The sequence below is a fragment of the Typha latifolia genome, chromosome 6, assembly GCF_019914945.1.
Source record: "Typha latifolia isolate L0001 chromosome 6, TyphaL0001v2, whole genome shotgun sequence".
In the NCBI taxonomy this organism is placed as follows: Eukaryota; Viridiplantae; Streptophyta; class Magnoliopsida; order Poales; family Typhaceae; genus Typha; species Typha latifolia.
The window spans coordinates 10,970,596-10,983,628 of record NC_133091.1 but is presented as its reverse complement, the minus strand read 5'-3'; the positions used below and the strand labels follow the sequence as shown (position 1 = coordinate 10,983,628).

The window sequence follows — 13,033 nt, the reverse complement described above, 5'->3', positions numbered from 1 at the left end:
ATTTTGAGATCAATTCGTTTACGTTACTGCAGCTAATTTAAAGATAATGTGGCAGTATTGTGTAGGTAATTAATGGCACATCTTGTTTCAGCAACTATTAGTTAACATTTATAACTTACCAACTACTCTAAAAATTTAAACAATTAGAAAACAATAGTTTAAGTTAAGCTTAAGACTGTTTTAAGATCCCGAATTTAAAAGAGTAGGTAGATTCAAACTCAAAACCCTGCTTTAATACTATGATAATTCACCAACCACTCCAAGTATTTAGAGAACAATAGTCATTATATGTTAATTCCAATAAACAGCATCTAAATGTGGTATAAAAAATTCTAAATTATTGTAGATTTTTCTTTGTTAAATAAATATTGAACTTAAAAGGATGTATCCAAATAGAAAATTTTAAATTATCGTTACTCTAGGGCAGTTTTAATCATATAAGTCATTAGACTCAAATAAGGCTTTCTTGGCAGCATTTATTTATTTATTTATTTATTATTATAAAGTAAATCATTAAATCGATGTTTTATCTCTATCTATTCAATATAACTATTCACATCAGCTAGACAATTTTTAACTTCAAACATTTGGTCACATTTTTCTGATAAAGAAGCTAGTTTGGTTAAGAAGTTATTTTTAAGGGATTTTTACAAATCATACCTTATACTTTACTTATTTTATAATTCAAATTTCATTTTGAGGAATTTATAGCATGTTTTATAATTCTCTTTATAAAACATGTATACTAAGTTATTTTAAAGTATCTACCGATATTTTACACAAAATAAATAGTTGTTTGTCATGTGTGCAAAATATTGTCTTATGGTTGCCCTCCGCTCATATCCTGATTTAATGGTAGCGTGCACGAAGATCTAGCTTGATGAACACGATGGCACTAATAAGCTCATCCAAAGCTCCTTAATAATGGAAATCGGATATTGATCCTTGACTGTAATTTGGTAATCCATGCCAATCATATTATTATGTACATAATTAATGTGGACTTTCTCTTTCAATGTTCCACTTTCATTCTTACCCAATATTTTAATATTATTACTATAATAATATTTACTATTATTAGTTAACAATTATAATTAACCGACTACTCTAAAAATTTAAACGATTATTAGACTAGTTTAAAAATTGACTAATTCGACGGTTGGATTATTGAACCGTGCAACTGAACTATTTTTAGCAAACTAGTCTAGTCAAATACTTTTACTTAGTTACCCACTTATTCTTAATATTTAATTATTTTATTACATATCCTAATTGTATTTTAGTCCTAAAATTTTAAAAATATTTAGTTTATAATATAATTATAAAAAGGATAAAAAATATATTTATTTTTAGTTTTTAAGTATTTATCTTAATTAAATTTTTTTATTAAATTATTTAATTTAAAAAATAATCATGAGAGTATATATATAAATAACATATATTTTAAAGGATATACGTACTTGTAGATATATTTTACTTTTAGAATTATCTGTATAGTTTTTAAATATTTTTCAAACTAGCGATTTAAATAAGCGAACCATCGGTTGAACCAATAACCAGTGTTATCTAATCGGGTTAATATTCAATTTGGTTATATATATAAAATGAAAAATGCACCTGTAAGGAAAAAAATTTACTTAATTTCTACTCCAAACATAATAACATGACAGTTCTATAAGGAAAACAAAATTTAAATCAATTTTATATTTCAGATAACTTAAATATCTTTTTATCTGTAGTGCTGTCATGTTATGCAATAATCAACTTACTCAACAATATAAGCATACATTAAGGAACAAATCTTTAAGCATCAACAACTAATAAAAATAGCCAGAGGTCCATAATTAACAAATCCTGGGCCATGCTTTAGCCCTTTATGTGTCTAATCCTTTACCTTCTATGTTTTTATAATTTATTTTATTCAAGTAGCTATCAAATTGCCACTTCTTCTATAGTCCTGTGACTATGGGGGAGTTAATCTGTTATGAAAAACAACTAGGAGTAGCACTTACTATACTTAATATCAAAGAACTCTATTTTAATCCTAATTTGAATTGAAAGATAAAGTCTTTATCAAATTAGATCTTTATCTACTCTTACCTTTGTAGGATGATTAAATCAATCCATTAGTTGTGAGTTTTTATTTATACTTCCCTGCTATAATCCTAGAAAGGAAGTTGTGGTAAAGAAAAGAAGTAGTGCCTTTTATGAGCCTCTCAGTGAGCAAAGAGTTGCAGGGGTCCCAGTTTGCAGTTGTCCCAATGCAAGATGTTCCTTATAGTACTGCAGTATTAGCTAGAGTGGGCAGGGGGGGGAAGGGGAGGGACTATAAAACCTAGTGATGTTTCATCTTTCCAAGGTATGAAGAGAGAAAAGGATGAGAGTAACTGGGCCTACTCTTGTCCATTAGAATTTTCTTTGTCTATCCCTGCAGAGAAGAATAAAAGTATGATAGCTAATTTACTTTTATATTGTTCTCCCCTAATTAAAAGGCCATCACAATTTGGCTTTCTCATGTGATGATGGCTGTTTCCTTTCCTTTCCTTGTCAATCACCGTGGCTAGTTGAATTTAGATTTAAGAATTAAATATATTTTATCCTTCTATACTTATCTATACTTATGCTCAATATCACTTTACTTCATTTACTTCAAAAAGTCTCGAACTACTATCTGCTCTTAGGGTTTAGGGTAAAGTAATATAGCGAACTGAATTCCCTCTATTTTTAACTTTTATAAATAAAAATATTATTTTCTTTTTATATAAGTATTTCTTTCTCTTTAAAAAAAACTCATATATTTTTTTCTCTAACTTTCTAGATTATGCAAACTATACAGTAAGTTTTATTAAATCTAGATTTTTATAAAGTTTCATACTTAGATCACATCTAGGAATAAAACAAATATAAACTAAAAAAATTAAATTTAAAACTAATATATTCTGCGTAATAAACATGACGGAGCATTTTGATCATTTATACGCGTTCTATTAGCTTTGATAGAAAAAGTGACGATCTTACTCTAGTCCTAATTATAGAAACTGATTTAAAACTTTTTAAATTTAATCTAAAACAATTCATGCTATCATTGATATAATATACTTTATAACACTCACTATTTTCTCTTTATATATAAATATATTGAATCAGAAGTGATCCACAATGCAATAATGCAAGAAGGGCTTGCAACTTTTCCTAACAAGCCCTCAAATCTCTTACTCTTTATCCTGATAACAACAGCTACTATATTTTTATATATTGCACATTTTCTCCTTTGCGTAGAATATTCTAGTTATCAGTAGAATTATAAAATACATTTGATATATATGCGGATTAGGTTTGTCAAATCTGCAATAGTATGTCGATCTCAAATGTCCAATGATCACTATCACGCCCTCTCTAACACATTCATCTTATGTCTTATTTTCTAATAGCGATGGTTTGCTGTGTGGGATTATTGCGTACAGGTGCACATCTAATAGTCTGGTAGAAGTGCACATCTAATAGTTTGGCAGAAGTCGGACAATCTTTCAATTTTAGAGCAATAATTTAATACTAAGTATTTTCTTATTTTTTATCCTTATTATTATTATTTTAATAATAAGAGTATGGGCTTTTACTAATTTATTAATTTTTTATTTTTTACAAAATAATAGATAACTAAGAGAGAAATAAAATATAACTAATTTATCATTATAAGTTAAAAGAGTGATCGATAATTTTAAATACTAGAGAGAAATTAATAGTTCTTATTGAATAATTTGTCTCTATTTGACCTATAGGCCCATTCTATTTGGGCTTCCGTTTGCTAAAAAGGCCCAATCCATTCAATTGAACAAGAGCAATGGATTTGGGCCTTCTTCCTCAACCTCTCCGCCTTCTTCTTCGTGAACTCCGCCTTGCTCTCTCTCTCTCTCTTAATCTCCATGAGAGCGAACCCCCTCCTCTGTCACGCTTCCTTCTCCTTCCCTCCTCGCACTTCGATCTCTCTCGCTTCGATGGCGTCGTCCGCTTCGTTCGCCCTCCTCCCTTCCACCCCACCCCTTCGGGCCTCTCGCCATGGGAGCGGAGCTCGGGTCTCGCCGTCCCTGAGGAGCCTATGGAGATCTAGGGTTTCTATGAGCGTTTCCATCGGATCGCAGGTGTCCGTCGCGAACGATGCGCTCTTTAAGGACTACATGCCCACCTGCGCCTTCCTCTTCCCCGGTCAGGTACTTCTTGATCCACTCGAGTCTCGTCGGGTCTTGGTTTGATTTGTGAAATGGGATTAGTTTTTTGGGAAGTTGAATTTTCTTTCTCCTTGTTTGCTGTGAAAGAATTTAGAGTAAGTGACGAAATTGGCTTGCCATTAAATTTAGCTGGATTTGGAGCTCCAGGGCTATGATTCAAATTTCTGGCATTCGAGTAGCAAGTAGTAATTGGCTTAATGTAAGACTTCATTTTGTAGAATGGATGCATTAGTATCTCGTGTTTTCCTACTCTTTTATATATTTCTCCTTCATTTAATCATGGATCGCTAGTCGGCATGTGTCCGCATATCATGATTTGAAGAAATTATGAGGTGATGGTGTGATTATAAATTGTTTTGGTACTCGTAAGTAAAACCTAATTATGGCAAATGTTTTCATATGATGTGAGACAAATCTGAAGACAAAATTAGTAGTGTGGTACTCAACCTTCAGGGGTACTAAGTATTAACCAAGTGGCAAGTAGAAATTTAGTTATCCAGTGCTACTCTAGGTACTAAGCGACCGGGCAAGTGTAACAAATGCATTAGCTGTAACTATGAAACAACCGAACTTTCTCAACAAGTTAATATGCTTGTCGCATGTGTAAACAATCAAGTACTTTATAGTATTACAAAATGTTTCTTTGCTATTATTTAGGACTTTCCTGATTTTATAATTTAGATTTAGTTGTATTTGCTGATGCCAGCTTGATTTCTACTCTATTTAGCACTATCTAGAAGTTGCTAAACTGCTTGGTAGGTAAATTTCTTGATTTTCACTCCTGATGACTGCTTTAGTGAGGAGGCTTGAGGTCATTTCCTCAAAGCACATTCTGATCCTGTTAGGAACAAGATGATACAAGGAAACCAAAGGCTAGTTTGTTAAATCAGTTGACAAATAGTCAGATGACGAGCTCTATGCAGTTATATATATACAGACACAAACTCATACACTCAATCTAATATGGTGCATTAGAATGTTGAATGCATAAGATATATTAGATGATATAAACACACAATTGCTAGCCATCAGAAAACATGACAATCCACACACAGACTCTGGTGAATGAATAATGACTGCTGCTCAACAAGATGTATGTTTTTTTTATTTTTGGGTCCACAACTATCTAGCGGTTTTTTGTAATTTGAGTCATTCTGATGCTTTAGTAATGCATTTCAGCTCTCCAGATTTATTTATGATGTTGTTTATGGTACTAATCAAAGCATTTCAAGGATGTGCATCTCATCTTTCCAGAATTCTTTGATTATCCCAGGGTGCCCAAACAGTGGGAATGGGTGCAGAAGCTCAGAGCGTGCAAGCAGCTGCTGACCTATTTAAAAAAGCTAATGACATTCTTGGGTATGTCAATTAATCTACTTAGGGTCTTTTTTCAATTATGTAAGAGCCTGAACAAGAGGAGTTGGTTAGCTTGCTCAAAATAAATGATTGTCTTTCTTTCCTTTGTTTAGTTTTGACCTGATAGATGTTTGCACCAATGGACCAAAAGAAAAACTTGATTCAACAGTTATAAGCCAGGTAAGTTGATGTTGCATAGTTTTTCCCACTACATCTGTAGATCATTGTTCTTGCCATTAATTATTATTCTAAAGAGAGCATTCTAAACTACATAGCCACATAAACAGGCTCTCTCTCTCTCTCTCTTTGTGGTTTAGAAAGCAGCATCTTTTCTGTTGCTCCAAGCAATTCTTTGAATACAAAGTTCATTTCTGAGATTAGCTCTCAGCTGTAACTGCTGCTAGGGTGTGCTGCTAAATTCTCAGTTTAGTCTATGATTTGTCAAAACAAAATGCTATGACTATATGCATATGTCAAGGAACTACTATTTACAGGTTTCGGTTATAAACTTAATTACCTCGAAACCATCTTTCAAGTTGTCAGGCGTAAGCCTGTAACCATTATATCATCAGAACTAATATGGTTTATTTAAACAAAATACAAAATTATATGCAGCCAGCTATATATGTCACCAGCCTTGCTGCAGTGGAGGTCCTCCGAGCACGTGATGGAGGTCAAGATATAATTGATTCTGTTGATGTCACTTGTGGTCTAAGCTTGGGAGAATATACAGCACTTGCATTTGCTGGTGCTTTTAGGTAATTCCATAGAATCACATCTAGATCAGTTGGATATATCTTCTAAATATTGTGCATCAGACCTAGTTTTCTTCATACATATGTTTCTAGTTGTATAAATGCAAATCTGCAATAAAGACTACAATTTATTGTGTACTAATCTAACTTTTGGAATTGAAGCTTTGAGGATGGTCTCAAGCTTGTCAAGTTAAGAGGAGAAGCCATGCAGGTTAGCATCCAAAGTACTGCGACAAAGTACATTTTGACATGAGTCATCTGTCCTTACTTAGGGTGATTAAGCTGTTGTAGCTCTTCTCAGGATGCTGCAGATGCTGCCAGTAGTGCTATGGTTAGTGTGATTGGACTGGATTCAGAAAAAGTTCAATTGCTATGTGATGCTGCTAATGAGGAAGTAGATGAGGAAAATAAAGTTCAGATAGCCAACTTCTTATGTCCTGTAAGATTTCTCGATCTGATTATGTTACTTTTCCTAGTGAGTATTGCTGTTTGTGATTTGATGAATCCTTTATCTGTAGGGTAACTATGCTGTTTCTGGTGGTGTAAAAGGAGTAGAAGCAGTCGAAGCTAAGGCAAAGTCCTTCAAGGCTCGAATGACGGTTAGTGTTCTTCAGATTTTCTTTTTCCCATGTTGCATTTGTCTTCTAAATGACTAAATCAAAAGTTCAAACGTCATAATCACTTTTAAGAGTAATGGCATAAGTTGTGCTATCATCATTATGTCTATAGGTATGATTGGTAGGTAAAGTAATAGATCACCTCACTAGCTTCATCTGACTTAATGTCTCAAACTCAAGATATTGATCTAATATCCAGAATCTTTCGATCTCAAATTCTTGCCATGAATGAACTTTGCTGTGTTTTTGTTGAGTAGCGGAATTATACTACCTAATATCTTGCTACATGAGTAGCTAACTGCTGTTATTGATAGATAACACCAGTTAGGTACTCATCACTAGAGCTCCTGTAAACAATTTTGTGATGTGATAATTTCAAATGTCAGCATAAAGGAAACGGACAGTGTGTCTTTCATAGAAAAGAGACTCAATTAAATTTCAGTTGATGCCTCAAGTTTGGAAAAGGCTATTGGGTTTTGCTTGCAACACTTTGTCTTTTGTATTCTTTTCCAAGTTAGACTCTTTTGTCCAATAGTATAGACAAAAAACTTTAAGAGACTCCCTGGAAAGTAGAGAGTATCTCTGGTGACTGAAGTTTGGATTTTGGTTACAACATTTTGTTTTTCTTTTTATAAGATTCTTCCATCTGATAGTATGGGCAGAAAACTTGAAGAGGCTTTATGAGACTCTGCCTCTTTAAGACCATCTTGGTTCCCGATAAAGTGAGACATACATAAAAAAAGAGAATCAATAATGAGGAAGAAATGGAAAGAAGATAAAAGAAAATAAAAGAAAATGAACTGTTTTCTAGATTCTTCTGGAACTTGGGAATGTGAGCAATTATTTGTACGAGGTCTTTAAGCATAGTAGCCTGCCTCTTTTGTAAGAAATTCATTGGATATTTTTTGTTTCTTCTTTTCATTTTCTTTCCTCTGAATACCTTCTTATATTAATATGAGAAATATGAAACAGTAACTAATGCACTTCTCTATTAGATTACTTGTATATTGAACATGTGCATTCTGATATTCCAATATATCTTTACACATGTAGCTCGAGAAACTAGACACTCAAAGCATCAGTCACCATATGATGATACCATAAGTTCATAATATGTATATCTCAATTTGTTGCTGCGCTCCAACAGGACTAGGCTCTATTCTTTTTGTCATCAGGTACGCCTGGCAGTTGCAGGTGCTTTTCACACGACCTTCATGGAACCGGCTGTCTCAAGATTGGAAGCTGCATTGGCAGCAACAGAAATTAGAACTCCAAGGATACCAGTTATTTCTAATGTCGATGCACAACCACACTCAGATCCCAATACAATCAAGAAAATTTTGGCTCGCCAGGTATCATGCTATAAATATGGTGCACTTGTCCATAATTTATCATCGAGGGCTTTTTAACATTGTTGCTCTTTGAACTACAGGTGACTTCACCCGTACAGTGGGAGCTGACAGTGAAGACTCTCTTAAGCAAAGGGCTAAAGAAAAGCTACGAATTGGGACCTGGAAAGGTATATATTACCTCAATAAAGTTCCTACAGAACAATTATTTTCTTAGACATACATACCTACCAAGTACATTGAGCATCAGATTAGTACAGAGTATGAAGTGATTTTTTCCAATTTGAATGCAATTGGATCACGGAATGCCAATTTCTTGTCATGTCAGGTTATAGCAGGGATACTGAAGAGAGTAGATAAGGCTGCTGCTATTGAAAACATTGGTGCTTGAGAGCTCATAGTTGATGCCTTATGACAGTTCTCATTAACAACTTGTTGCTTTGGTTAAACGATTAATTGCTATCGAGATTGCTGCACCAAGCTTAATGGCGTTTAAGAGCTTCAAAGCAGAGGGCTTTTCAGTATTCCTGAGTTAGTTTTGGTAAGTATCGTGATAGATAGGTTCAACTGTGGAATAAGTAAGTTGAGTTTCGCTCTTCTATTTATCATGTATTTGCCCCATTTTCACGATAAGTTTAGTATTATCATCTAGATTTTTCATGCCAATTAATTTGGTAATTATACTCTAAATCTCTACATGGTTTTAAATGACATTTGGCAATTATGGTCCCCATGGGGTAATGTTATTCTGATATAGTACTTTCTGCCCTATAGATTTGAGCTAAAATCAGTATGACACCTTGAATATCTTTTTATCTCCCGACTCTTTTTCTTTATTTAAATTATACCTATTGGGTCGAATATAACTCCTATCATTTCCGTATGCTGAAATTTAGTTATTTGTTTAATCTAAGATTTAATTCAAGCTTGATTTTAAATAGGAAACTGTTTACCAGGTGGCTCAAAATATCAACAATTCAAGCTAGGTTTGGCTAGAAACTAATTTGAATCTAAAGCTTGAACAGAACTCTGCTACCTTTACCCCTGCTTGAAGTTAAGCATATAGGTAAATTTAAAAAAAAAATCGCCCAAGAATCAAAATTCACGCCTAATGCAACTGCCCAATAATTAAACTCAGAATGATGATTGCCTTTTCTGCAGCATCTCGAAGCAAAAGGTTAACTAATAATAACTGAATATTCAGAACATAGAAGAAACTTTCAATTCTTACTCTAAAATTAACAAAATCAAACACCTCTTCATTGAAAGATCAATATTCAAAGATTTTAAGAACTCCCAATTAGGTTAAGCAGGAACAATCTTCAAGCACTCTCGGTGACAGGGAACTCAAACACCACATCCTTCCCACATAGTTTTCGGTAGACTCCGCTAAAAGTCTCCAGTTTGAACTCGGTGTTGTTGCGTTCCTTTGGGTCCAAAAAGATCTGTAACAAGATAATCATGTAATGAATTCATCTCAGGCAAAATAAAATGTGGTCATTAAAAAAAAATCTCAAGACTAAAACTAGTTTCATCTTTATTTAATAATACCACATACAAGAGGATGTTACTGAAGATGAGCACCAAACACAATATTTGTTAATGTCTATGTAGTACTATAACCCAAGTGAAAACTAAGAAAATATGATACAAGTACAGAAGTTACCTTGATGATCTTTGATCCATCCAAATGATATCTAATGCGCTTTCCAACAATCTCTGCAGGGTAAACAACATCCTCCAAGATGCCATCATGAACTGCCGTAAGAGTGCGGCTGCGAGGTCGCACAACAGCTGACCCCTTCTTTGGTGGCCTCAATATTCTTCTTGTTGCAATGATAACTACATCCTATGAGAGAGCAAACAGACAGAAAAAAGAAATTCAGCCATCTATACCCAAAGAAACTTATAGACATTGCTTATACTAACGGCAGACCTCAGCTTCTAATATTTTCAAAAGATCCAAATTTGGACCAACAAACTTCTGGTATATAAATGAAGAGGAGGTATTTCCAATCAAGAAACCACGATTGTGGAAAAACAACTAAGAAATTCTGCTATTTTCCACTTTCACATATTTTTCCTAATGCTTTCAATGATTATGCATGACCTATTGACAATTACACATGAATTATAAAACCAAAAATATCAGCTCAGTCAAAGTTAAATGTACAATCAAGCAGAATAATATAGCAGAAACACAATGATACTTGTATGAAGAGCATGAATGATATATCTCAAATGAAATCACAATTCTTAGATGGAAGCAAAGCACATTTGAAAAAAAAAGCATGCAATTCATTAATCCCATTTGTCTTAAATTTTGTCAAAATAATAACAACTCAGTTCAGCCAAAATGAAGAAAAGAACAAGTGCTAGACTCACCTTCCCACTAAACTTCTTCTCCAATTCCCTCACAAGCCTTACGTGAATCTTCCTAAAACCCTTCCGTAGCCTGTAGGGAACATGAACAACAGCAGCCTTCCGATTGCTAGCAACATCCATTTGACTGCATTCAACCAAAGGAAACAATGTATGGGTTCCCAAATTGCAAACTAGAAGAAACTACACATGTGAGAGCATCACTTACACAGCTGAGTTGATGTAAAGGTCCTTCAATTCACTCTTCAGCTCCTGGTTTCCATTCTCCAAATCAAAGAATGCCTGTCAAACAATTTGTTAAGACTCTTGCAGCAAATTCTGGAGGAACATACAGACCAAATGCAAGTAACAAACCTGAGCAACAGTCTCCTCAAATTCAGTTGGCTCTAGGCCCTTTTCCTTCTGAATTTTCTTCCTTGCAGTGAACATTCTGATTTATCTTACCAGTTAGCTCTGCAAGTTAAAATAGCAAAAAAACCGCTTACGCACGTTTCTCAGAACAATGCAGAGAAGAAAAATATATGCAACAAATGAAATTGTTAAGCGTCCAATAGCTCACAGCTGGGTAAATGCATCATCTTAATGCAGAGAAGAAAAATATATACAACCGATGAAATCGCTAAGCATCCAATAGCTCAGAGCTGGGTAAGTGCATCATCTTAATGCAGAGAAGAAAAATATATGCAACCCATGAAATTGCTAAGCATCCAATAGCTCAGAGCTGGATAAATGCATCATCTGAATGCAGAGAAAAAAAATATATGCAACCAATGAAATTACTAAGCATCCAATAACTCAAAGCTGGGTAAATGCTTCAGTTTAATGTGGGTCTACTAACACAGAAAATAAAAACCAATAACAGTATCCTCTTAAAGTATAGAGTGAGAAAACATGATATTTAAATAAAATTTCAGCACAACCAAGTTGCCACATTCAAGAAAGAGATCAATTTATTATCTTAACTTGTTAAGATACTGCCAGCCTCAGCAGGTCAGTGCCAGGCTCTAAGTTCAAATGACTAAAGATCTACATAGGATATAAACATTTTGATTCACATAAGGTAGAGAGTGAATAAAGATTCTAATTCAGACAAGATGCATGGTATAAACAGATCAATAAAAGAAACGGTATCTTCAATCCGAATCAAAGTTTCCACCCCCACCAATCAAACAAATACTAACATACAAGAGTACCATATACCGAGTCAATAATATGAATAGCAGATCAGATTCAAATTTACAAATGAACAACATAGTTTCCGACTTTCAATCCGAGCAATAATCCATAAAACACGCAAGAGTTCAAACACATCAATCACAGAGTACCGAGAACGCCAATATAAACTCGCGAGATTCAAGTAATGTAGATCGAAGCAAACCTCAAGAGCGCTACAAACCCAAAACCCTAACCCTAGAATCGGGTAAGAAGGGATACCTGCGACGAGGGAGGAGAGTCGTCGCCGAGAGCTACGTAAAGGAGAGTAGCGGCGCCTAGGGTTTTCTCTTCGATCCAAACCCTTCGATTAATATTTGTCGTCCTAACCCTGTATGTTTAATTACAATTTTACCCTTGAATAGATTACGGGCCTACGGCTTCTTTTTACCGGGGACAAATCCCAGCGGTTTAAATAGATCTTATGTTGGTCCAATTCAATTTGGACGGCTGAGATGTGAGCATATATTTTGATGGCAAATCGCGGTATTTAATGAGATAGAATAATAACAGATTATGTAACGTTAATATGAATTAATAATAGGACGATCATTAATATTTATTATTTGTTTAGTTGTTCAATTTATATATAAATAAATACTTTAATAAATCTTATTAATTATTAGATTCCTAACTTAAGGTAAGGAAGCTTTTTTTTTAATATATATAAAACATCCGGTCAGAACCAATCTAAGACCCTTTTATACACTACTAAAGGACTTGCTAGTAATTATACGAATTATGTTTAAAAGTTTTTATTTTCTATTTTTGGTAAAGGTGCCCATCCCGAGGAGTTTTTGACCAATATTTTAAATTTATAATCAAAAAAATTTATTTTAGTGTAACAATATAAAAAACGCTGAACTCATAAGCATTTTATCTCTCAAGAGTGAAAATGTTGAGATAAATATTTTTATATAAAAGTAAAATTTTAACTCAAGTTTTTTAAACACTAACTAAAACAGAATTTTACAAATAAAATATAAAAATATTTAGTATTTTAGCGTCAGATAAAAATACCGAACTGGAATGTAAAATACTTATGAATTCAATGTTTTACGGTTTCAAACGAGTTTTGAGATACAACTAGCTTTTGCTGAGGAAGAGCAACTCATGCAACCTCCTCAGTGCGTTAA

At 33.7% G+C, this 13,033-nt stretch overlaps 2 protein-coding genes across 2 annotated transcripts; one reads left to right on the top strand and one right to left on the bottom strand.

Annotated features, from left to right (window-relative positions):
- Positions 1-3,877: 3,877 nt before the first annotated feature.
- On the top strand, positions 3,878-9,034 carry LOC140790610 (uncharacterized). The gene is made up of 10 exons (XM_073140752.1): positions 3,878-4,208; positions 5,500-5,585; positions 5,696-5,762; positions 6,198-6,340; positions 6,500-6,548; positions 6,639-6,776; positions 6,856-6,936; positions 8,130-8,306; positions 8,387-8,473; positions 8,632-9,034. Exons 1-10 carry the CDS (start codon positions 3,924-3,926, stop codon positions 8,692-8,694), a joined length of 1,176 nt encoding a protein of 391 aa, XP_072996853.1. The 5' UTR covers positions 3,878-3,923; the 3' UTR covers positions 8,695-9,034.
- Positions 9,035-9,541: 507 nt separating this feature from the next.
- On the bottom strand, positions 9,542-12,231 carry LOC140790611 (small ribosomal subunit protein eS7-like). Its single transcript, XM_073140754.1, has 6 exons — positions 12,120-12,231; positions 11,040-11,138; positions 10,894-10,967; positions 10,689-10,812; positions 9,970-10,152; positions 9,542-9,748 (listed from the first exon to the last, which is right to left on the bottom strand). The coding sequence occupies exons 2-6, from the start codon at positions 11,112-11,114 to the stop codon at positions 9,626-9,628; spliced, it is 579 nt and encodes a 192-aa protein (XP_072996855.1). The 5' UTR covers positions 11,115-11,138; positions 12,120-12,231; the 3' UTR covers positions 9,542-9,625.
- Positions 12,232-13,033: the final 802 nt, after the last annotated feature.